The following is a 25,262-nucleotide window of genomic DNA, read 5'->3' on the forward strand; positions in this document are numbered from 1 at the left end:
AGATAAATGGTTTCTATCACAGATACAGGGCTCCTATCACAGATACAGTACATGGTTTCTATCACAGTTACAGGGCTCCTATCACAGATACAGGGCTCCTATCACAGATACAGGGCTCATATAACAGATACAGGGCTCCTATCACAGATACAGGGCTCATATAACAAATACAGGGCTCCTATCACAGATACAGGGCTCCTATCACAGATACAGGGCTCATATAACAGATACAGGGCTCATATAACAGATACAGGGCTCATATAACAAATACAGGGCTCCTATCACAGATACAGGGCTCCTATCACAGATACAGTACAGGGCTCCTATCACAGATACAGGGCTCCTATCACAGATACAGGGCTCCTATCACAGATACAGGGCTCCTATCCCAGATACAGGGCTCCTATCCCAGATACAGTACAGAGCTCCTATCACAGATACAGGGCTCCTATCACAGATACAGGGCTCCTATCACAGATACAGGGCTCATATAACAGATACAGGGCTCCTATCACAGATACAGGGCTCATATAACAGATAAATGGTTTCTATCACAGACACAGGGCTCCTATCACAGATACAGGGCTCCTATCACAGATACAGGGCTCCTATCACAGATACAGGGCTCATATAACAGATACAGTACATGGCTCCTATCACAGATACAGGGCTCCTATCACAAATACAGGGCTCCTATCACAGATACAGGGCTCCTATCACAGATACAGGGCTCCTATCACAGATACAGGGCTCCTATCACAGATACAGGGCTCCTATCCCAGATACAGTACATGGCTCCTATCACAGATACAGGGCTCATATAACAGATACAGGGCTCCTATCACAGATACAGGGCTCCTATCACAGATACAGGGCTCCTATCACAGATACAAGGCTCCTATCACAGATACAGGGCTCCTATCACAGATACAAGGCTCCTATCACAGATACAGGGCTCCTATCACAGATACAGTACTCCTATCACAGATACAGGGCTCATATAACAGATACAGGGCTCCTATCACAGATACAGGGCTCATATAAAGATACAGGGCTCCTATCACAGATACAGGGCTCCTATCACAGATACAGGGCTCCTATCACAGATACAGGGCTCATATAACAGATAAATGGTTTCTATCACAGTACAGGGCTCCTATCACAGATACAGGGCTCCTATCACAGATAAATGGTTTCTATCACAGATACAGGGCTCCTATCACAGATACAGGGCTCCTATCACAGATACAGGGCTCATATAACAGATACAGGGCTCCTATCACAGATACAGGGCTCATATAACAGATACAGGGCTCCTATCACAGATACAGGGCTCCTATCACAGATACAGGGCTCATATAACAGATACAGGGCTCCTATCACAGATACAGGGCTTCTATCACAGATACAGGGCTCCTATCACAGATACAGGACTCCTATCACAGATACAGGGCTCATATAACAGATACAGGGCTCCTATCACAGATACAGGGCTCATATAACAGATACAGGGCTCCTATCACAGATACAGGGCTCATATATCTGTTATATGAGCCCTGTATCTGTGATAGGAGCCCTGTATCTGTTATATGAGCCCTGTATCTGTGATAGGAGTCCTGTATCTGTGATAGGAGCCCTGTATCTGTGATAGAAGCCCTGTATCTGTGATAGGAGCCCTGTATCTGTTATATGAGCCCTGTATCTGTGATAGGAGCCCTGTATCTGTGATAGGAGCCCTGTATCTGTTATATGAGCCCTGTATCTGTGATAGGAGCCCTGTATCTGTTATATGAGCCCTGTATCTGTGATAGGAGCCCTGTATCTGTGATAGAAACCATTTATCTGTGATAGGAGCCCTGTATCTGTGATAGGAGCCCTGTACTGTGATAGAAACCATTTATCTGTTATATGAGCCCTGTATCTGTGATAGGAGCCCTGTATCTGTGATAGGAGCCCTGTATCTGTGATAGGAGCCCTGTATCTGTTATATGAGCCCTGTATCTGTGATAGGAGCCCTGTATCTGTTATATGAGCCCTGTATCTGTGATAGGAGTACTGTATCTGTGATAGGAGCCCTGTATCTGTGATAGGAGCCTTGTATCTGTGATAGGAGCCCTGTATCTGTGATAGGAGCCTTGTATCTGTGACAGGAGCCCTGTATCTGTGATAGGAGCCCTGTATCTGTGATAGGAGCCCTGTATCTGTGATAGGAGCCCTGTATCTGTTATATGAGCCCTGTATCTGTGATAGGAGCCATGTACTGTATCTGGGATAGGAGCCCTGTATCTGTGATAGGAGCCCTGTATCTGTGATAGGAGCCCTGTATCTGTGATAGGAGCCCTGTATCTGTTATATGAGCCCTGTATTTGTGATAGGAGCCCTGTATCTGTGATAGGAGCCATGTACTGTATCTGTTATATGAGCCCTGTATCTGTGATAGGAGCCCTGTATCTGTGATAGGAGCCCTGTATCTGTGATAGGAGCCCTGTATCTGTGATAGGAGCCCTGTGTCTGTGATAGAAACCATTTATCTGTTATATGAGCCCTGTATCTGTGATAGGAGCCCTGTATCTGTTATATGAGCCCTGTATCTGTGATAGGAGCCCTGTATCTGTGATAGGAGCCCTGTACTGTATCTGGGATAGGAGCCCTGTATCTGTGATAGGAGCCCTGTATCTGTGATAGGAGCCCTGTATCTGTGATAGGAGCCCTGTATCTGTGATAGGAGCCCTGTACTGTATCTGTGATAGGAGCCCTGTATCTGTGATAGGAGCCCTGTATTTGTTATATGAGCCCTGTATTTGTTATATGAGCCCTGTATCTGTTATATGAGCCCTGTATCTGTTATATGAGCCCTGTATCTGTGATAGGAGCCCTGTATCTGTGATAGGAGCCCTGTATTTGTTATATGAGCCCTGTATCTGTGATAGGAGCCCTGTATCTGTTATATGAGCCCTGTATCTGTGATAGGAGCCCAGTATCTGTGATAGGAGCCCTGTAACTGTGATAGAAACCATGTACTGTATCTGTGATAGGAGCCCTGTATCTGTGATAGGAGCCCTGTATCTGTGATAGAAACCATTTATCTGTGATAGGAGCCCTGTATCTGTGATAGGAGCCCTGTATCTGTGATAGAAACCATTTATCTGTGATAGGAGCCCTGTATCTGTGATAGGAGCCCTGTATCTGTGATAGAAGCCCTGTATCTGTTATATGAGCCCTGTATCTGTGATAGGAGCTCTGTATCTGTTATATGAGCCCTGTATCTGTGATAGGAGCTCTGTATCTGTGATAGAAGCCATGTATCTGTGATAGAAACCCTGTATCTGTGATAGGAGCCATGTATCTGTGATAGAAGCCCTGTATCTGTGATAGAAACCCTGTATCTGTGATAGAAACCCTGTATCTGTGATAGGAGCACTGTATCTGTGATAGAAGCCCTGTATCTGTGATAGGAGCCCTGTATCTGTGATAGGAGCCCTGTACCTGTGATAGGAGCCCTGTATCTTTTATATGAGCCCTGTATCTGTGATAGGAGCCCTGTATCTGTGATAGAAACCATTTATCTGTGATAGGAGCCCTGTATCTTTTATATGAGCCCTGTATCTGTGATAGGAGCCCTGTATCTGTGATAGAAACCATTTATCTGTGATAGCAGCCCTATATCTGTGATAGGAGCCCTGTATCTGTGATAGAAACCATTTATCTGTGATAGGAGCCCTGTATCTGTGATAGAAACCATTTATCTGTGATAGGAGCCCTGTATCTGTTATATGAGCCCTGTATCTGTGATAGGAGCCCTGTATCTGTGATAGGAGCCCTGTATCTGTGATAGGAGCCCTGTATCTGTTATATGAGCCCTGTATCTGTGATAGGAGCCCTGTATCTGTGATAGGAGCCCTGTATCTGTGATAGGAGCCCTGTATCTGTGATAGGAGCCCTGTATCTGTTATAGGAGCCCTGTATCTGTGATAGGAGCCCTGTATCTGTTATATGAGCCCTGTATCTGTGATAGGAGCCCTGTATCTGTTATATGAGCCCTGTATCTGTGATAGGAGTTCTGTATCTGTGATAGGAGCCCTGTATCTGTGATAGGAGCCCTGTATCTGTGATAGGAGCCCTGTATCTGTTATATGAGCCCTGTATCTGTGATAGGAGCCCTGCATCTGTGATAGGAGCCCTGTATCTGTGATAGGAGCCCTGTATCTGTGATAGGAGCCCTGTGTCTGTGATAGAAACCATTTATCTGTTATATGAGCCCTGTATCTGTGATAGGAGCCCTGTAACTGTGATAGGAGCCCTGTATCTGTTATATGAGCCCTGTATCTGTGATAGGAGCCCTGTATCTGTGATAGGAGCCCTGTACTCTATCTGGGATAGGAGCCCTGTATCTGTGATAGGAGCCCTGTATCTGTGATAGGAGCCCTGTATCTGTGATAGGAGCCCTGTACTGTATCTGTGATAGGAGCCCTGTATCTGTTATATGAGCCCTGTATCTGTGATAGGAGCCCTGTATCTGTGATAGGAGCCCTGTATTTGTTATATGAGCCCTGTATTTGTTATATGAGCCCTGTATCTGTTATATGAGCCCTGTATCTGTGATAGGAGCCCTGTATCTGTGATAGGAGCCCTGTATCTGTGATAGGAGCCCTGTATTTGTTATATGAGCCCTGTATCTGTGATAGGAGCCCTGTATCTGTTATATGAGCCCTGTATCTGTGATAGGAGCCCTGTATCTGTGATAGGAGCCCTGTAACTGTGATAGAAACCATGTACTGTATCTGTGATAGGAGCCCTGTATCTGTGATAGGAGCCCTGTAACTGTGATAGGAGCCCTGTATCTGTGATAGAAACCATTTATCTGTGATAGGAGCCCTGTATCTGTGATAGGAGCCCTGTATCTGTGATAGAAACCATTTATCTGTGATAGGAGCCCTGTATCTGTGATAGGAGCCCTGTATCTGTGATAGAAACCATTTATCTGTGATAGGAGCCCTGTATCTGTGATAGGAGCCCTGTATCTGTGATATGAGCCCTGTATCTGTGATAGAAGCCCTGTATCTGTTATATGAGCCCTGTATCTGTGATAGGAGCTCTGTATCTGTTATATGAGCCCTGTATCTGTGATAGGAGCTCTGTATCTGTGATAGAAGCCATGTATCTGTGATAGAAACCCTGTATCTGTGATAGGAGCCATGTATCTGTGATAGAAGCCCTGTATCTGTGATAGAAACCCTGTATCTGTGATAGAAACCCTGTATCTGTGATAGGAGCCCTGTATCTGTGATAGAAGCCCTGTATCTGTGATAGGAGCCCTGTATCTGTGATAGGAGCCCTGTACCTGTGATAGGAGCCCTGTATCTTTTATATGAGCCCTGTATCTGTGATAGGAGCCCTGTATCTGTGATAGAAACCATTTATCTGTTATATGAGCCCTGTATCTGTGATAGGAGCCCTGTATCTGTGATAGAAACCATTTATCTGTGATAGGAGCCCTGTATCTGTGATAGGAGCCCTGTATCTGTGATAGAAACCATTTATCTGTGATAGGAGCCCTGTATCTGTGATAGAAACCATTTATCTGTGATAGGAGCCCTGTATCTGTTATATGAGCCCTGTATCTGTGATAGGAGCCCTGTATCTGTGATAGGAGCCCTGTATCTGTGATAGGAGCCCTGTATCTGTTATATGAGCCCTGTATCTGTGATAGGAGCCCTGTATCTGTTATACGAGCCCTGTATCTGTGATAGGAGCCCTGTATCTGTGATAGGAGCCCTGTATCTGTTATATGAGCCCTGTATCTGTGATAGGAGCCCTGTATCTGTTATATGAGCCCTGTATCTGTGATAGGAGCCCTGTATCTGTTATACGAGCCCTGTATCTGTGATAGGAGCCCTGTATCTGTGATAGGAGCCCTGTATTTGTTATATGAGCCCTGTATCTGTTATATGAGCCCTGTATCTGTTATATGAGCCCTGTATCTGTTATATGAGCCCTGTATCTGTGATAGGAGCCCTGTATCTGTTATATGAGCCCTGTATCTGTGATAGGAGTTCTGTATCTGTGATAGGAGCCCTGTATCTGTGATAGGAGCCCTGTATCTGTGATAGGAGCCCTGTATCTGTTATATGAGCCCTGTATCTGTGATAGGAGCCCTGTATCTGTGATAGAAACCATTTATCTGTTATATGAGCCCTGTATCTGTGATAGGAGCCCTGTATCTGTTATATGAGCCCTGTATCTGTGATAGGAGCCCTGTATCTGTGATAGGAGCCCTGTATCTGTTATATGAGCCCTGTATCTGTGATAGGAGCCCTGTATCTGTTATATGAGCCCTGTATCTGTGATAGGAGCCCTGTATCTGTTATATGAGCCCTGTATCTGTGATAGGAGTCCTGTATCTGTGATAGGAGCCCTGTATCTGTGATAGGAGCCCTGTATCTGTGATAGGAGCCATGTATCTGTTATATGAGCCCTGTATCTGTGATAGGAGCCCTGTATCTGTGATAGGAGCCCTGTATCTGTTATATGAGCCCTGTATCTGTGAGAGGAGCCCTGTATCTGTTATATGAGCCCTGTATCTGTGATAGGAGCCCTGTATCTGTGATAGGAGCCCTGTATCTGTGATAGAAACCATTTATCTGTGATAGGAGCCCTGTATCTGTGATAGGAGCCCTGTACTGTGATAGAAACCATTTATCTGTTATATGAGCCCTGTATCTGTGATAGGAGCCCTGTATCTGTGATAGGAGCCCTGTACTGTGATAGAAACCATTTATCTGTGATAGAAACCATTTATCTGTTATATGAGCCCTGTATCTGTGATAGGAGCCCTGTAACTGTGATAGGAGCCCTGTATCTGTTATATGAGCCCTGTATCTGTGATAGGAGCCCTGTATCTGTGATAGGAGCCCTGTATCTGTGATAGGAGCCCTGTATCTGTGATAGGAGCCCTGTATCTGTGATAGGAGCCCTGTATCTGTGATAGGAGCCCTGTATTTGTTATATGAGCCCTGTATTTGTTATATGAGCCCTGTATCTGTTATATGAGCCCTGTATCTGTGATAGGAGCCCTGTATCTGTGATAGGAGCCCTGTATCTGTGATAGGAGCCCTGTATTTGTTATATGAGCCCTGTATCTGTGATAGGAGCCCTGTATCTGTTATATGAGCCCTGTATCTGTGATAGGAGCCCTGTATCTGTGATAGGAGCCCTGTAACTGTGATAGAAACCATGTACTGTATCTGTGATAGGAGCCCTGTATCTGTGATAGGAGCCCTGTAACTGTGATAGGAGCCCTGTATCTGTGATAGAAACCATTTATCTGTGATAGGAGCCCTGTATCTGTGATAGGAGCCCTGTATCTGTGATAGAAACCATTTATCTGTGATAGGAGCCCTGTATCTGTGATAGGAGCCCTGTATCTGTGATAGAAACCATTTATCTGTGATAGGAGCCCTGTATCTGTGATAGGAGCCCTGTATCTGTGATAGGAGCCCTGTATCTGTGATAGAAGCCCTGTATCTGTTATATGAGCCCTGTATCTGTGATAGGAGCTCTGTATCTGTTATATGAGCCCTGTATCTGTGATAGGAGCTCTGTATCTGTGATAGAAGCCATGTATCTGTGATAGAAACCCTGTATCTGTGATAGGAGCCCTGTATCTGTGATAGAAGCCCTGTATCTGTGATAGAAACCCTGTATCTGTGATAGAAACCCTGTTTCTATGATAGGAGCCCTGTATCTGTGATAGAAGCCCTGTATCTGTGATAGGAGCCCTGTACCTGTGATAGGAGCCCTGTATCTTTTATATGAGCCCTGTATCTGTGATAGGAGCCCAGTATCTGTGATAGAAACCATTTATCTGTTATATGAGCCCTGTATCTGTGATAGGAGCCCTGTATCTGTGATAGAAACCATTTATCTGTGATAGGAGCCCTGTATCTGTGATAGGAGCCCTGTATCTGTGATAGAAACCATTTATCTGTGATAGGAGCCCTGTATCTGTGATAGAAACCATTTATCTGTGATAGGAGCCCTGTATCTGTTATATGAGCCCTGTATCTGTGATAGGAGCCCTGTATCTGTGATAGAAGCCCTGTATCTGTGATAGGAGCCCTGTATCTGTTATATGAGCCCTGTATCTGTGATAGGAGCCCTGTATCTGTTATACGAGCCCTGTATCTGTGATAGGAGCCCTGTATCTGTGATAGGAGCCCTGTATCTGTTATATGAGCCCTGTATCTGTGATAGGAGCCCTGTATCTGTTATATGAGCCCTGTATCTGTGATAGGAGCCCTGTATCTGTTATACGAGCCCTGTATCTGTGATAGGAGCCCTGTATTTGTTATATGAGCCCTGTATCTGTTATATGAGCCCTGTATCTGTTATATGAGCCCTGTATCTGTTATATGAGCCCTGTATCTGTGATAGGAGCCCTGTATCTGTTATATGAGCCCTGTATCTGTGATAGGAGTTCTGTATCTGTGATAGGAGCCCTGTATCTGTGATAGGAGCCCTGTATCTGTGATAGGAGCCCTGTATCTGTGATAGGAGCCCTGTATCTTTTATATGAGCCCTGTATCTGTGATAGGAGCCCTGTATCTGTGATAGAAACCATTTATCTGTTATATGAGCCCTGTATCTGTGATAGGAGCCCTGTATCTGTTATATGAGCCCTGTATCTGTGATAGGAGCCCTGTATCTGTTATACGAGCCCTGTATCTGTGATAGGAGCCCCGTATCTGTTATATGAGCCCCGTATCTGTGATAGGAGCCCTGTATCTGTTATATGAGCCCTGTATCTGTGATAGGAGCCCTGTATCTGTTATATGAGCCCTGTATCTGTGATAGGAGTCCTGTATCTGTGATAGGAGCCCTGTATCTGTGATAGGAGCCCTGTATCTGTGATAGGAGCCATGTATCTGTTATATGAGCCCTGTATCTGTGATAGGAGCCCTGTATCTGTGATAGGAGCCCTGTATCTGTTATATGAGCCCTGTATCTGTGAGAGGAGCCCTGTATCTGTTATATGAGCCCTGTATCTGTGATAGGAGCACTGTATCTGTGATAGGAGCCCTGTATCTGTGATAGAAACCATTTATCTGTGATAGGAGCCCTGTATCTGTGATAGGAGCCCTGTACTGTGATAGAAACCATTTATCTGTTATATGAGCCCTGTATCTGTGATAGGAGCCCTGTATCTGTGATAGGAGCCCTGTATCTGTTATATGAGCCCTGTATCTGTGATAGGAGCCCTGTATCTGTTATATGAGCCCTGTATCTGTGATAGGAGTACTGTATCTGTGATAGGAGCCCTGTATCTGTGATAGGAGCCTTGTATCTGTGATAGGAGCCCTGTATCTGTGATAGGAGCCTTGTATCTGTGATAGGAGCCCTGTATCTGTGATAGGAGCCCTGTATCTGTGATAGGAGCCCTGTATCTGTTATATGAGCCCTGTATCTGTGATAGGAGCCATGTACTGTATCTGGGATAGGAGCCCTGTATCCTTGATAGGAGCCCTGTATCTGTGATAGGAGCCCTGTATCTGTGATAGGAGCCCTGTATCTGTGATAGGAGCACTGTATCTGTGATAGGAGCCATGTACTGTATCTGTGATAGGAGCCCTGTACCTGTGATAGGAGCCCTGTATCTGTGATAGGAGCCCTGTATCTGTGATAGGAGCCCTGTATCTGTGATAGGAGCCCTGTATCTGTGATAGGAGCCCTGTATCTGTGATAGGAGCCCTGTGTCTGTGATAGAAACCATTTATCTGTTATATGAGCCCTGTATCTGTGATAGGAGCCCTGTATCTGTTATATGAGCCCTGTATCTGTTATATGAGCCCTGTATCTGTGATAGGAGCCCTGTACTGTATCTGGGATAGGAGCCCTGTATCTGTGATAGGAGCCCTGTATCTGTGATAGGAGCCCTGTATCTGTGATAGGAGCCCTGTATCTGTGATAGGAGCCCTGTACTGTATCTGTGATAGGAGCCCTGTATCTGTTATATGAGCCCTGTATCTGTGATAGGAGCCCTGTATTTGTGATAGGAGCCCTGTATCTGTGATAGGAGCCCTGTATCTGTTATATGAGCCCTGTATCTGTTATATGAGCCCTGTATCTGTGATAGGAGCCCTGTATCTGTGATAGGAGCCCTGTATTTGTTATATGAGCCCTGTATCTGTGATAGGAGCCCTGTATCTGTTATATGAGCCCTGTATCTGTGATAGGAGCCCTGTATCTGTGATAGGAGCCCTGTATCTGTGATAGGAGCCCTGTATCTGTGATAGGAGCCCTGTATCTGTTATATGAGCCCTGTATCTGTGATAGGAGCCCTGTATCTGTGATAGGAGCCCTGTATCTGTGATAGGAGCCCTGTATCTGTGATAGGAGCCCTGTATTTGTTATATGAGCCCTGTATCCATACCTCCCAACTGTCCCGATTTTCGCGGGACAGTCCCGTTTTTTGGGGTCTGTCCCGCTGTCCCGCCCGCGGGCCGTATTGTCCCGCGGTGGGGGGGCAGTTGGGTGGCTCAGTCTCTCGCTGCCCTGCTTAGCAGAGCAGCGGTGAATAGACGCTGTGCACATGCGCACAGCGTCTATTCATTGTAGACAGAGGGAGAGGGGGCATGCCAGCGGCTCACGGAGCGCTGGGCATGCCCCCTCAGTGACGAAATCGGGGGCGTAGCTCGCGATCGCGGGTCTTCCCGCGAAGCCACGCCCCCTTATCATAGGCCACGCCCCTTTTTCGGGAGCGCGCGCTGCTTCGCCGCGCGTGTGTCCCTCTTTCGAGGCAGCCAAAGTTGGGAGGTATGCTGTATCTGTTATATGAGCCCTGTATCTGTGATAGGAGCCCTGTATCTGTTATATGAGCCCTGTATCTGTGATAGGAGCCCTGTATCTGTTATATGAGCCCTGTATCTGTGATAGGAGTCCTGTATCTGTGATAGGAGCCCTGTATCTGTGATAGGAGCCCTGTATCTGTGATAGGAGCCCTGTATCTGTTATATGAGCCCTGTATTTGTGATAGGAGCCCTGTATCTGTGATAGGAGCCCTGTATCTGTGATAGGAGCCCTGTATCTGTGATAGGAGCCCTGTATCTGTGATAGGAGCCCTGTATCTGGGATAGGAGCCCTGTATCTATGATAGGAGCCCTGTACCTGTGATAGGAGCCCTGTACTGTATCTGTGATAGGAGCCCTGTATCTGTGATAGGAGCCCTGTATCTGTGATAGGAGCCATGTACTGTATCTGTGATAGGAGCCATGTACTGTATCTGTGATAGGAGCCATGTACTGTATCTGTGATAGGAGCCCTGTATCTGTGATAGGAGCCCTGTATCTGTGATAGGAGCCCTGTAATTGTGATAGGAGCCCTGTATCTGTGATAGGAGCCCTGTATCTGTGATAGGAGCCCTGTATCTGTGATAGGAGCCCTGTATCTGTGATAGGAGCCCTGTACTGTATCTGTGATAGGAGCATTGTATTTGTGATAGGAGCCATGTACTGTATCTGTGATAGGAGCCCTGTATCTGTGATAGGAGTCCTGTATCTGTGATAGGAGTCCTGTATCTGTGATAGGAGCCCTGTATCTGTGATAGGAGTCCTGTATCTGTGATATCCTAATATGCTGTTGTTCCCCCACAAAACTTCCCCTCCCCCCCCCTCCCCTTACGGAGTAAGCTATTCATAAAAAAAACGGAAACGTTTTCTGAATTTCATTTCACTATCCTGATATGTGACATGTGCTAAAAAGTACTTTGCTGAGGGGAGATAAGTGGTGATGTTCATTACTCCTGCTCCTCTTCCATCAGCACCCATCCGCTCCACCCCTTGTATGAATATTGAAAAGTGGGTATTTAAAAAGCAAAAATTGTACTATAAGCTAATTCAGTAAATATGTGAATATGGGAATTGTAGGGCCCCAAAGACACATGGATGCAAGCATATTGTTTTGGCATTTCTGATTGGCTGAGTGATGAGTGTCCCTCCCACTGATACTATTATCATATGTGGCTGCTGTGGTCTATTCACAATACTTATTTGATAAGTGTAATCATGAACCGCAAGATACGCTAGGATGTATCAGTACAACATCAAATTGTGGAAGGGATTTTTACAGTCACCTACACAAAGTGTTGGCAGCCATCTCCCCAAAAAATGTCTGCCTCCACGGTGTTTTGATAATACGTTCACGTTTGCTTTTTTCTGAATGTGTAAGGGTAAATGGTATATTAACTGTAATTGACTGTGTCCTCCCTGATGCCACCTGTTTGTGTCAAGAAGCTCTCACCATTAATGTATTGAGCAATTGGCAGAGCCGGCCACAGGCATAGGCAAACTAGGCAATTGCCTAGGGCATTTGATATGCCTAGGGGCATCAGCAGCTTCTGCTGAATAAAATGATATGCAGCATGCCTATATTCTTTGTGTAGCATTTCATATGCAGATACAGCCACAGTCTCACACAGTATATAGGCATGCTACATATCATTTTAATCAGGAGAAGCTGCTTGTGCATCCTAGCCACATAGCAATGCAAATAAGCTGCTTTTTCATAAAAAAAGGTGCCCGACGTTAGCATTGAGGCAAGATTTATGAGGACACATCGGTATCCAAGCAGAGGCAGAGTGTTAGTGGCAGAGTGTTAGTGGCAGTGTGAGTGCTATGTGCATGTGAGTGGGTTGGTTGTGCAGTAGTGTTCGGAATATGTGTAAGGGGCACTATGTGTGTCATTATGTGTATAAGGGCATTAATGTGCGGCATATATGTAAGGGACATTATGTGTAAAAGGGCATTAATAAAGGTTGTCATAATGTGTAAGGTGCATTATGCTTATAAGGACATTAATAATGTGGCTCATATGTGTAAGGGGCATTACTCTGTGGCATTATGTGTATAAGGTGCTCTACTATGTGGCGTTGCGTATAGAAAGGGCACTACTGTGTCGTCTAATGTGAATAAAGTGAAATAGGGTGTGGTGTAATGTGAATAAGGAGCAATTCTGTGTGATGTAATGTGAATAAGGGGCTCTACTGTGAGGAGTAACGTTTATAAGGTAAAGTGATACTACTGTGGGATGTAATATGAATTATGGACACTATCGCATGATCAAATGTGAATAAAGTTGCAATACTGTGTGGCGTAATTGGAATTGGGGTTACTATTGTGTGGCCATGCCCCTTGCCAGCAAAAACACACCCCTTTTTGGGCTGAGCACCAAATGTGCGAACTGTTCCTATTTAAAATATAGGGGGTACAAGCACCAAAATAAGGACTGCTATGGGTGAGAGGTGATGGTGCTGGGAAAGAGGTGCAAGGTCAGATACGGAACCACCGGTGATGCTAGGGGGCACCAGCCAAAATCTTGCCTAGGGCATCATATTGGTTAGGGCCAGCTCTGGCAATTGGAAATGTTTGTTTATTTCACTAGTATCTACTGCCAGGGCCGGATTAAGGTCAACATGGGTCTGGGGCTAAAAATGATCAAGGGTCTATTTGTGAGAAGCGGAGGAGGTGTGGCCAGTGCTATGTGGGTGTGGCCAGTGTTGTGTGGGTCTGGCCAGTGCTATGTTGGTGTGGTCAGTGCCATGTGGGCGTGTGAACCATACACTATCAGCACTAATGTCTCCATGAAAATTCTAATACTTACTGTTCATGGCAACAATGTGGCCAGATGGGTGGCTGATTATCATTATGCTGCCATGATGGTGGGTCTATTTTTATCTGGAGGCCTGAGGATATACTGTAACTCCATCCCACCCAGTGTTAGACTTGCCCTGCTTACTACTTTAAATTAATTATTCCAAATAGGCAAATAATAAATTATTAATATACAATATAATAAAAAAATAATGCAAACAATGGCATATAACGTGAGCAGAGTACAGCCACTACCCACCTGCCGCCTTAGACCCGGTTCTGTCTGATCTTTCCGGAAGGTCTGGCGTAATGGCATTAAAATGCTTTTTACTGGGAGAGATTTCTAATTTTACAGTGATGTAACTCAGCAGGTACCGTAAACATTCTAATAGCTAGCTCACTGGACAAAGGTGAACAGTGACCCAATCTAGCTATGGGTTATATATTTTTTTTCCACGTTACATGTGAGCTACTTTTTAGAAACAAACCCCTATGTTCTTAATGACATTATCTGAATTACAGAGTGAATTTAACAAATACGTTTATTTAGAATGTTTGGTAACTACAGTATATTAAGATGTCACGTCTCCATCAGATAGTGTATGACCGTTCAGTATAAACAGAGGCTGCATCAGGCGGAAGCACAGCATCATAGGAAGGCAATGTATTATTTTTTCATTTTAGCCTGTCATGTTTTCTCCACTTTCAGCCTCGACAGATGACAGCGCAGCAGAGAAGCAGCGTGGGACACTGCACACAGGATTAATTATAGGAATACTCGTGCTGGTTCTGGTGGTTGTCGCTGCCATCCTTGTTACAATTTACATGTACCATCACCCGACATCATCTGCTAGTCTCTTTTTCATTGAGGTAAGACATTACTTTTGTATGTAGAGGAATGAAACCGTTAAAGTGCCTGTATTTATTATTAAATGTATGTAGGTAGGTATCACCTGCACCCTGATGGTCTTTGCACCTTGTCCTAAAGCAAACATGAGCCTGCTCTGACTCTCTGCCCAAGTGCTGAGTACCAGGATCACTTCCCCATGGGTGTGGTATGTAAGGTCGATGGTAAGTAGGTGGACAATGTTTAGGTCGGCCACTATTGGTCGACAGTAAGTAGGTCGACAGGGACGCTAGGTCGACAGGGTCTTTAGGTCAACATGGTCTAGGTCGACAGGTCAACATGAGTATTTTATGTTTTTTTGGTGTCGTTTTCTCCATACAGTGACCGGAAACCCCAATTAGTGTACCGCGTCCCCTCGCTTCGCTCGCCATGCTGCGGGCAAGGTGCCTCGCTCGGCACAGGTTACCATTCCAATTGGTAGTCCACGTGGATGGTAAAGTATGAAAAAGTTCAATATAAGAAAAAAATGTGAAAAACCCATGTTGACCTTTTGACCTGTCGACCTAGAAAACGTCAACCTAAAGACCCTGTCGACCTAGACACCCTGTCGACCTAGTTACTGTCGACCAATAGTGGTCAACCTAAACATTGTCGACCTACTTACTGTCGACCTAGAGACCGGATCCCTTCCCCACTTGGTCAGACATTTAATACATTCAGAGAATAAGTTGTACACCTTGTGGGTAGTGCAGGGAATGTCCAGTGTTGTCTAGTCATAGAGATAGCACACCCTTTGTCATTCATACACCACATAAATAAATAAATACATAAATATATATATATATATATATATATATATATATATATATACTAGAACAAAAATAAGCTGGCACTCTAAGAGGCTTCACAAACACGCAGACACAGTTAAGTAGTCAAACTTAACTGAGTCTGCGTGTTTGTGAAGCCTCTTAGAGTGCCAGCTTATTTTTGTTCTAGTGCATAATCTACTTGAGCAGGGCACCGGAGCATTTATTATATTAACTCTTGGAGTGCTGGACGCAGTTTTGACTTTTTATATATATATATATATATAATTACTGTGCCTAGCTGTGACATTATTTGATATAAATATGGTGTGAAATTGATGTTTTATATAATATCTGTTGCTACAGGATCGGTATGTAAAACCGGTGGTCGGGATCTCGGCCGTCAGTATACCAACAGCAGGATCCCATCAGTGGAACGAGTGCCAGGGGTTATATTCTCCCTCTATGGGTGTTGTGTACACCCATAGAGGTAGAAAAGCCTGTGGCAAAGGGATTCCAGCGTCGGCATTTCACCGTTAGTCGGGATCCCGCTGTCAGTATACTTACGGCCGGGATCCCAACTAGCGGTATTACTGCTTCCCCTTGCTACAATATACATTGGAAGGGACAATTCTTTTAAAAGCACCACCTACCACCTTGTGATGTTAGGGATGGGGATCAATAATGTAAACTGTCCATGAGTTTTGGGGGGCTTCTATTCCCTTTGAAGGGGGTGAGGCATGAGGAAAACTAATGGCCCCTGCCCCCCAAGCTGGGGTGCTGGACTCCGACTAAGTTTTGCAGACATAACAGCTCCATCCTGTATCAGATCACATTGGTGAGTGGGTTGGATAAGGACATCTCTTACACTGGTTAAACTACAAATTCATAAATTCAGATGATAGGTCACCAAAGCCTATATTTAAGTAAAAATAATTAATAATAAAAGGTGTTTTTTTAATTCCAACTTCCAATTGAATTGAACAAACTTTATTAAACTCCAAAATACTAACCAACCCTGATTCTTAATATAGTCAATCAAAGCTACTATCCTCAGTCTTCATTAGAGGAAAGCCACTGCATACATTAATTGAACTCCTTTTTCCCTGGTCCAAATCTATCAGTTGGCAAAAAAGATCACTATCTTAAAGGGGAGAGATAGGCAAAACTACCCTACACAGCTGCCTAACATGAGTCAGGATTAGAACCCCAAACACTAGGCTATGCTTGTCCATAGTGGGAAACTACAGTGGGGATTTCAAGGGTGCGAGAACAGGAGATGTCACCCTGTAGCCAGTGGCACTACTGCAAAGCTCAGCTGCCTGGAGCATCCTTGGAACGCTCCAGGCAGTGGTCTACTTCCCAGAGCCGGTGGCCCTGCCCCCTATGATTGGCATTATGATATCACAGGTTTAGAGGGAGGGTCCATCACAGTGCGCAGTACCGCCCTGTTATGGCGTTGTGCCAGACATCCAGGAACAGTATGTCAGTATGCTCTAGACCAGAGGTTCCCAACCACCGTTCTTAAAGCACACTAACAGTCCAGGTTCTAAAGATAGCCTTACTTGAGCAGAGAAGACTTAATTAGTACCAGTTATTTTGATTTAACCATCTGTGCTCAAGCATGGATAGTGGATACCACTAAATCCTGGACCGGTCGTGTGCCTTGAGGACTGTGGGTGGGAAGCGCTGCTCTATGCTGAAGATTAATATTTAAATTATTATTTATTTCTTCATTTTAAACTGTGCTGTGCATTACCACTATCCTACTGTATGTGCTGTAGTTCCGACTCGTTTCTCTTGATGTATGATGGTGCTGTTTGGATGTTGTATTCCGTGTTTCCTTCAGTACATTTTTATTCCAATACTGTAAACATTTCTCCCTGTGTAGGTCTCCCAGCCGGCATAAAGTACTGAAACATGATTCTTTCATGAACATGAAATCTGTCTTTTGTTGGATAAAGGTTTTCTATCTGACTTCACAATAATGTATTAAATATCTGTCAGATCTCAGTAAGAAGTATGACCTTGTGCAGAATGTTGATCACACTGTACTCCTGAGACCTAAAGCAGCAGCTCTCTATTTGTAAAATAATCTCCAGTTTTACTGCATCTTTACAGTCACAAGGATGCAATACATTTTATCTTAAAGATAACCTGTCACATTTCAGATACTTTGTTTGCATAGTGCCTGGCGCACTATCTAAGTGTCAAACAACAACATGGATGTGTGAAATTTGTGACATATTGAGCATCAGTTTGATACTCAAGATGCCAGTGACATCCCTGCCAAGATTAGGGAGACATGTAATTGGCAACACTTAGTGTGTACTACACACACACACACACACAGTGTGTACCAACAATATGTCTGTGTACGCCGTCATTCACAGACATATCACGTCGGTCATGCAGCACACACAATGACCAATATATCTACAGATATATTGGTGCATCGTCGTGCGCGTACGGGTGGTCAGCCAACTGCCCGTGCACATGCTGCAGAGGCTGCCGGTGATTGACAGCTGAACTGGGCGGGCGCATGTAAATTGCCGTATAGTTTGTGATGTCAGTCATGACAGATTGGGCATTGTGTATGCAGAACACACTGCCCGGTCCGTCTGTAGATATATCTGCAGATCATTTGATATTGCAGATATATCTTCCAGTATGTACCCAGCATTAGGCTTTATGATGCTCCCTTGGTTGGAGACAGATCTAAAGGTGGGTACACACTGGAAAGATACATCTGCAGATCAATTGTGTATATGCCTGCCCAGTACACTGCCCGATCCGTCCATAGATATATCTGCAGATCAATTGATCTGCAGATATATCTTTCCAGTGTGTACCCACCTTTAAGAGTCATACTATACTCTGTGCTCTCTTCACTTCAAACCACCACCTTACACCAGCCTTCCTGTGTTCTTAGGGAGCCCACAGAAGAGAGGATAACACAGAATGTGAGTGGATGCTCAGGCATGGTGGAAGGAGCATAGAAAAATATGGATTTTTATTACACTTGCATAGTGCACTAGTTACTGTGTAACAACATATGTGACAAGTTCTCTTTAAGGAGCCTATTTATCATCAGATATTTGCAGAGAAAATAGCTGGTTTCGGGAGTTACCTACAAATATTAAGTATCACCCAGATGCACTATAGAGGGATTTCAGTAGATCTCTCCAGATGGTGTTACCCTATAGTAGCCTATGGGCTACTAAATTTGCCATTTTTTTCAGAGATGGCGTCTCCGGCACCTGCTCCATTGCCCCCATGCACCAGCTGACAGCCGCCCATGTGCAGTATAAGCCGGGGACCTGAACCAGGCAGCAGTATGACAGCATATGCTATCGTATTGCTTCCAGCTCTTCGCCAAGACGGGCACTTATGGTAAATTCATGTGGAAATATTAATTTTCACATTTGAATTCAAGTAAAAACATTTTTTATCACATTTGCATTAAAAATGCATGTTGGAATAAATATACCATTGAGTCTAAACTAAATGTCTTCCCTTATGTTCAATAGAGGACAGCCTATTAATTCTGTACTCACATCGTTGAGGCCAGAGACACTTTGCTGTATTCTTAAGTAAAATGGTTCTAAATGACTGCCCACACTTGTGCAGGGGGTAAGTGCACTTTAATATAAACAGTATAAAACATAGGTGTGCTCCAGAGTTGAGACAGGGGGTGCTGCAACAAGACCTCCCCTTTTACCAAGTAATAAACTATACCCTCCACCCCCCCGATCCAGGATTTAGGGCCATCTAGGCCATCCAGGTGAGTACTCTATGTCCTGGAGGGGGTGGAGTAGTCCATGACCAAGCACAGGGAGAGGTCCCATTGTGATGCCTCTCTGCCATGGCTTCTGTGCACGCTTACATGTATAATCTCATACCCTCCAACTGTACCCTTTTAATAGGCACAGGACCTTTTTTATGGTCTGTACCGATTTTTGGCTCTCCAAACTTCCATTGAAAGTATAGGAAAAGGGGCGTGGCCACTAATTTGTAATTTCTAATTTGTACCGATTTTTGTGTGTAAAATGTTGGAGGGTATTTAAACACTTTAAACAGATGTGCACAAAGACCGCTTCAGTGGTCACGTCATATTGATGTCATTTTTATTGCACTTTGTTAACAGGGTTAATAATGGACCAAAATTAAATATATACAAAATTACATGTGAATACCTATTAGCTGGTGAGTCGGGAGACAAGGGAGGATCAGGCCTTGCTCATGAGTGCTTACATTCTTAAGGAGAGGGAAGGAGTTGGGGTATTGGGGAGATAAAAAGGGGATACAAATAATGTAGATGGGAGAGAATGAATAAAGAGTCATCATAGCATTCACAATAGTATAGACATACAGTATGGCCAGCTGCAAGGTACAATAATGAAACTTCCCCTATAGAAAGCAGTCTGCAGCACAATCTAACAACCACCTCCCAAACAAATTTAGTGCAAAAAGTCACCAATAGAGTGAATAATGCGCTGTACATTATGACACGCAATGTTCACAATTACTACCCTCCTTTGTGCGAATCCCCCACTTTGCAGATACCCCCCTTCCAGTCCCCTGCATAATAGCCCCCTGTACAATAATCCCCTCTGTTTTCTGCTAAGTCTGTCGCGATCTACCGGCGGATGCTCTGCGATCTACCGGTAGATCGCGATCTACCTTTTGGCCACCTCTGGTGTAACATATTAAAGGTCAGTAGAGTTTGGTCTCGTTATGCATTTGTCTGTCCATTTTCACATTGTACAGCGCCATAGTACTGATATTGGCAACTTTTTGCACTGAAATATTTTCCCACTGAATTCTGCTCCCCACGTCCTTATTAGTCTCCCGTCCAAACTTGGTGATATTCTGGTTAGCTAGATCAAGCTATAGACGACTCTGAACAGGAACCCTGTATATCTAGAATTAATATTCTGTACCTGTAGGTATAACTGCTTCTGTAAAGATGTTCAGCGACTGTCATACTACAAGTCCCAGCATTCCGAAGTCTGACTGAACCACATGAAGCTTAGCTCCGCTGTAGTGCATATTTTTCTTTAAAGTGAGATTAGTGTTGCTTAGTGTCAGTAGATTTACTGACAGTATAAAATTAGTCAAGATTGCCAGCAAGAAAAAAAATATAGATTCCCCCCCCCCCCCAAAAAAAATGCATGACCTCTGACAAAAGTGTAGTACATTTCAAGATGAATTTGGCCTGATTATTATAGGCTTCCTATATTCAGTCCCTGTACTCCATCTTCCTATATTTTATACTGTTTGAAACAGTTAAGATTTACACACATATTGGGCGGGATGAAATAGAGTGCGAGTTTACTCGACGTGCTGGGTGTCGGCCAAACTCATTTTTTTAACAGGGCAATCATTTACTAGGCATTGTTTTGCCTTGTAATGGCTGCCCGTTTAAAAAAAGTCTGAGTTCAGCCGGCATCCAGCTCCTCGGGAGAACTTGGACTCTATTACGTCCCGTCCACTGTGTTAGCAAATAATATTCTTCATTAGTACATTTTAGAAGGCTGTCACTACTATGGAGGATTGCCATTCGTTTCTACCATTTACTCATAAATAAACTGGACTCAATGAAAATAATGACATTGAAGGTGTCAAAACACGAATGCTAAAAATGAATGTGTAAAAAAAAATTTCTATTAAAACAGAGGAAATTGTGTTTGCGTTATCTAATAGTGGTAAATTGTCTTCTTTACAGCGACGCCCAAGCAGGTGGCCGGCAATGAAGTTCAGGAGGGGATCAGGGCATCCAGCCTATGCGGAAGTGGAACCTGTTGGGGAAAAAGAAGGCTTCATTGTCTCGGACCAGTGCTGAGGTTTTTGGAACAATGCACCGGTTTCTGGTGGCAGACATTTATTTTTGCATATATTTTCCAGGAAAAACCAAACAATGCTGTGAGCTACCTCTACAGAGACACAAAGAGGGTTAATCACGATTTCTGATCCAGGAGAAAGATTTCTCTACTCTGAAATTCCAATGCCACTCACGGTAGTCTTCCTATTGTGGAATTATATAGTATGTCTCAGGCAATATAGCTGGACAACAGTAGTAGTATGGACTGGAACTTTTCTACTGGCTTGCGAAGAGTGTCAAATCAAGGACAAACATTTGTACTTATAAGAGATCTCCATTTTCCTTAATCAAGCTGAGGAATAGGAATTATGCATTTGTGAATCTCATATGGACAATAACATGTGGTATAGCAAATGTAACTGTCCAGGCAAGAGCAACATGTCAGTATTAAGGCAAACGTTGTACTTAAGTGTCTGGAAAAGTGATTTTTCAACCATTTCTACAGAGAGTGTACACCGGCATTAATGACCCAGATACATAACCATGATACAAAGTGGTTTCTTGCTGTCTGCTAAATATTGTGCTTTACATAAATATTCCAAAATGTGGATAAAGTGATATTCCTTTTCGTGTATTTATGTCTAAAAATCTACCCACAAGTAACTTCTACCCCTGGCAACAGCTGTCATCATGAGTCCAGATGCATTCATTAAGTGTGTGAATGAATGTTGAGTGGCAAGTGATGGTTAACATTCCCAAAAGTCCGATGTGTTACTGACCGGTGGTCATCTGCATTTGGGGGGTCATTCCGAGTAGATCGCTAGCTGCCGTTGTTCGTAGCGCAGCGATCAGGCAAAAAAATTGTTATTTCTGCGCATGCGTATGCACCGCAATGCGCAGGTGCGTCGTATGGGTACAATGAGCATCGTGGGTTTGCACAGAGTGTAACGAACATTCCTGTCGCACGGCCGAACGCAGGAATATTGACATGAAGTGGGCGTTTCTGGGTGGCAACTGACCGTTTTTAGGGAATGCTAAGAAAAACGCAGGTGTGGCTGGGCGTTCGCTGGGTGGGTGGGTGACATCAAAAGCCGTCCCTCCGTCATTAGAATCAACGCACACGGAGAGTAACTACACGGCTGGTCTTGTTTTGCACAAAATTATTTTGCAGGTGCTCTGCTGTACAAGCGTTCGCACTTCTGCAAAGAGAAAATACACTCCCTGGTGGGCGGTGACAATGCGTTTGCACGGCTGCTAAAAGTAGCCAGCGTGCGATCAACTCGGAATGACCCCCTTGGCCTCCGGTGTAGTGGTGGTAGCCTTATTGCTGAAAACTATGTTTTTTTAGGATGCATGGTATAATAAAATAGCAATATGTAGTTTTAGAACTGATGGGGCCAAAATTGTTTGTTTCACACATACAGTATATTTCACTTTTGCAAACATCTATAATTGGATGAAGCACCAAACATTCAATACCCGCAGATTATGGGGGTTATTCAGGTTTGTTGTCAAACTAAAAAAAGTTAGCACTTGGGCAAAACCATGTGCAATGCAGGGGGGGGGGGGGGAGGGCAGATATAACATTTGCAGAGAGAGTTAGATTTGGGTAGGTTATATTGTTTCTGTGCATGGTAAATACTGGCTGCTTAATTTCTACACTGCAAATTAGATTTCAGTTTGAACACACCCCACCCAAATCTAACTCTCTCTGCACATGTTACTGTACATCTGCCCCACCTGCAGTGCAACATGGTCATATGAATGGGATCAGTCTATTTTCTCGCAAAGGCTTTATGGAGCATTCAGGATGCATTCTGTTTTGTTGCAGCATTTTCCAAAAACGAGATGGAAACATCCACAGTACAATACATTTGTGTTTTGTGACCCATACATATATTACTGCATTAAAAAATAAAATCCACTAAACAGACCTTTGCAAATACTACCCAAAGTCTTCTCAGGAACCTTTGCAGAAGTCTTATGTTACAAACCGGTCAATTTATAATAAATACAGTGTAGACATATTTAGATAAATCTGCATAATCTATTTGCATTGGTAATCAAGTGCCACACTACGCAATTATTGTGTTACCTGAGTATGTGCTGTGTGTCCCATAAATTTGTGTGAGTACATCTAAATATATTCCTCTTTATTAGGAATTACTAGAGTGTCAACATAAAAGCTTATTAGAAGCTACTGTCCTTAACTGAATGGACGAAGAGGTTGATGTTGCTCATAAAAGAAAAAGTATATAAAAATGGTATTTTCTTCTCTTGTAATACATTCACATACAGCAAACTCGATGACTTATTTTTCTTTTTTATTGATCAAATCATAAATTCAGCTTTACCGTCCAACAGGAATTCCTCCAGGTATTTTTTGCAGCCTCTCAATAAAGTTAAATATCACTTCAACCAACACGTTGCTAGCATTCAGTAAGTATTTGTTTTCGTTGGATGAGTGGTCTGGTTTAGGGGGACATTTACTAAGCAGTGATAAGAGCGGAAAAGTGAACCAGTGTAGAAGTTGCCCATGGCAACCAATCAGCACTGAAGTAACATCTATAATTTGCATACTACAAAATTATACAGAGCTGGTGATTGGTTGATGGGGCAACTTCTCCACTGGCTCACTTCTCACTCTTATCACTGCTTAGTAAATGTCCCCTATGTCTCTAAATATACATTTATAAAAGTACATTTTTGTAATACCAGGCACGTTGACAGGTGTCAATCAGCAAATATATAATGCTGAGGTTCATAAAAAGGGAATATACAGTTTATTTGGTGCTAGTAGGTGATAATAACAAAAATATAAAATCAATTATAATATGCTCAGCTTTGGGCTTGGTTTCAGTGTCTAATATGTCCTTAAAAAACCCTCATTCAAACAGTCAGAGTGGAATCTATCATCAAGCTTGACACTCAGGGGTATATTTACTAAAGTGCGGGTTCTTCGAAGTTGCCCATAGCAACCAATCAGATTCTATCTATTATCTTCTAGAAGGTGCTACATAAATCTATTAACAAAAAAATGAAGACGTATGGTGCGCTAGAAGCTGCCCAATGAATACCAAGTGAAAAAGGTGTCACCTCACACCACAACAAATATCAAAACACAAAATATCACCAGGTTCTCTTCAGGCGCTTGATTAAAGTCTCTGAGGATATTTCTGAGTATTCTTTATTCAACACCAGTTCTTGCCCTCAGAAAGAAATAAAGTGCACAATAGTGTAGTACTGTCAACTTTTAAACCAAAATGATCTATAAATGAGGTATAATCCGTACCAGATGGTAGTGTCTAAATAATAGACAATATGCGTAATATGAGAGAGAGGATATGGGTTATCCTTGAGTAGTCCTCAGTAATTCATCCGTCCATCACTCCATATGAAGGATTCTCATAAAAAAGGGGATAAGGGCAGATATAGTGTAATACTGCTTTCACGGATATATAAAACCAAATGGAATAATTGGACTCTCACCATAATATAGGTATCACAAGGCAATGTACGTGGTACAAGAGGGAGGATATGGATTTTCCTCAAATGGTCCCCAATATTTCATCCACACATCACTCCATAGACAAGATTCTCATAAAAACAGAATAGGAACAAATATAGTGTAATACTGCTTTAATAAATATAAAAAAAGCCAAATGGGATGGCTGGACTCTCACCATAAGATAGAAATCACAAGGCAGATAGAAAAATAAACCAGGCGTCCCCGGCCCCTCGCAAGTCCTCCTATGGGTCCTATCCAGACTCCCACTTGGTCACCAGCCAACGCGTTTCAATACTTTGAAGTATCTTTTTCAAGGCATGTGTTGTTCATATTCCAGAGGATATCCTATTTATACCCCCATACTGATGACATCATCTCCCATGAGCAAATACCTATTTCCAGACATGGATTCACCTATCCTCTAAGCATCCTATACTTAACACTATTAAACATCCCATCCCCTTATCCTTTCCAGACATTAGTGTTTCCCTCCTTGGCGGCAAATGTTCTGGTCTCTCAAGATCTGTTTTTCAAGTTCCCGGTTTTTTGAGTGACGTTACATCCGCCGGGTGACCCGCATATGCATCCTACTGCTCTTTCTGGTAGTGACGTACTTCCGTTTCCGTCACTTCCG

The 25,262-nt window shown here is 43.6% G+C and overlaps 1 protein-coding gene and 1 non-coding gene across 5 annotated transcripts in view; both read left to right on the plus strand.

The window, feature by feature from the left end:
* Positions 1 to 21,738, plus strand: part of PLXDC2 (plexin domain containing 2) — a 1,323,386-nt gene extending 1,301,648 nt beyond the window's left edge. For all 4 annotated transcript variants that reach the window (XM_063921556.1, XM_063921557.1, XM_063921558.1 and 1 more), the window contains 2 exons: positions 14,353 to 14,513; positions 21,025 to 21,738. In XM_063921556.1, coding sequence (XP_063777626.1) covers positions 14,353 to 14,513; positions 21,025 to 21,141 — 278 coding nt within the window. In that variant the 3' untranslated portion in view covers positions 21,142 to 21,738. The remainder of the gene's footprint in view (positions 1 to 14,352; positions 14,514 to 21,024) is intronic.
* Positions 1,496 to 1,592, plus strand: LOC134931371 (small nucleolar RNA SNORD86). Its single transcript, XR_010179123.1, has one exon. It is a non-coding gene; the product is annotated as a small nucleolar RNA SNORD86 (small nucleolar RNA).
* Positions 21,739 to 25,262: the final 3,524 nt, after the last annotated feature.

This window comes from Pseudophryne corroboree, chromosome 5 (genome assembly GCF_028390025.1).
Source record: "Pseudophryne corroboree isolate aPseCor3 chromosome 5, aPseCor3.hap2, whole genome shotgun sequence".
Taxonomy (NCBI): domain Eukaryota; kingdom Metazoa; phylum Chordata; class Amphibia; order Anura; family Myobatrachidae; genus Pseudophryne; species Pseudophryne corroboree.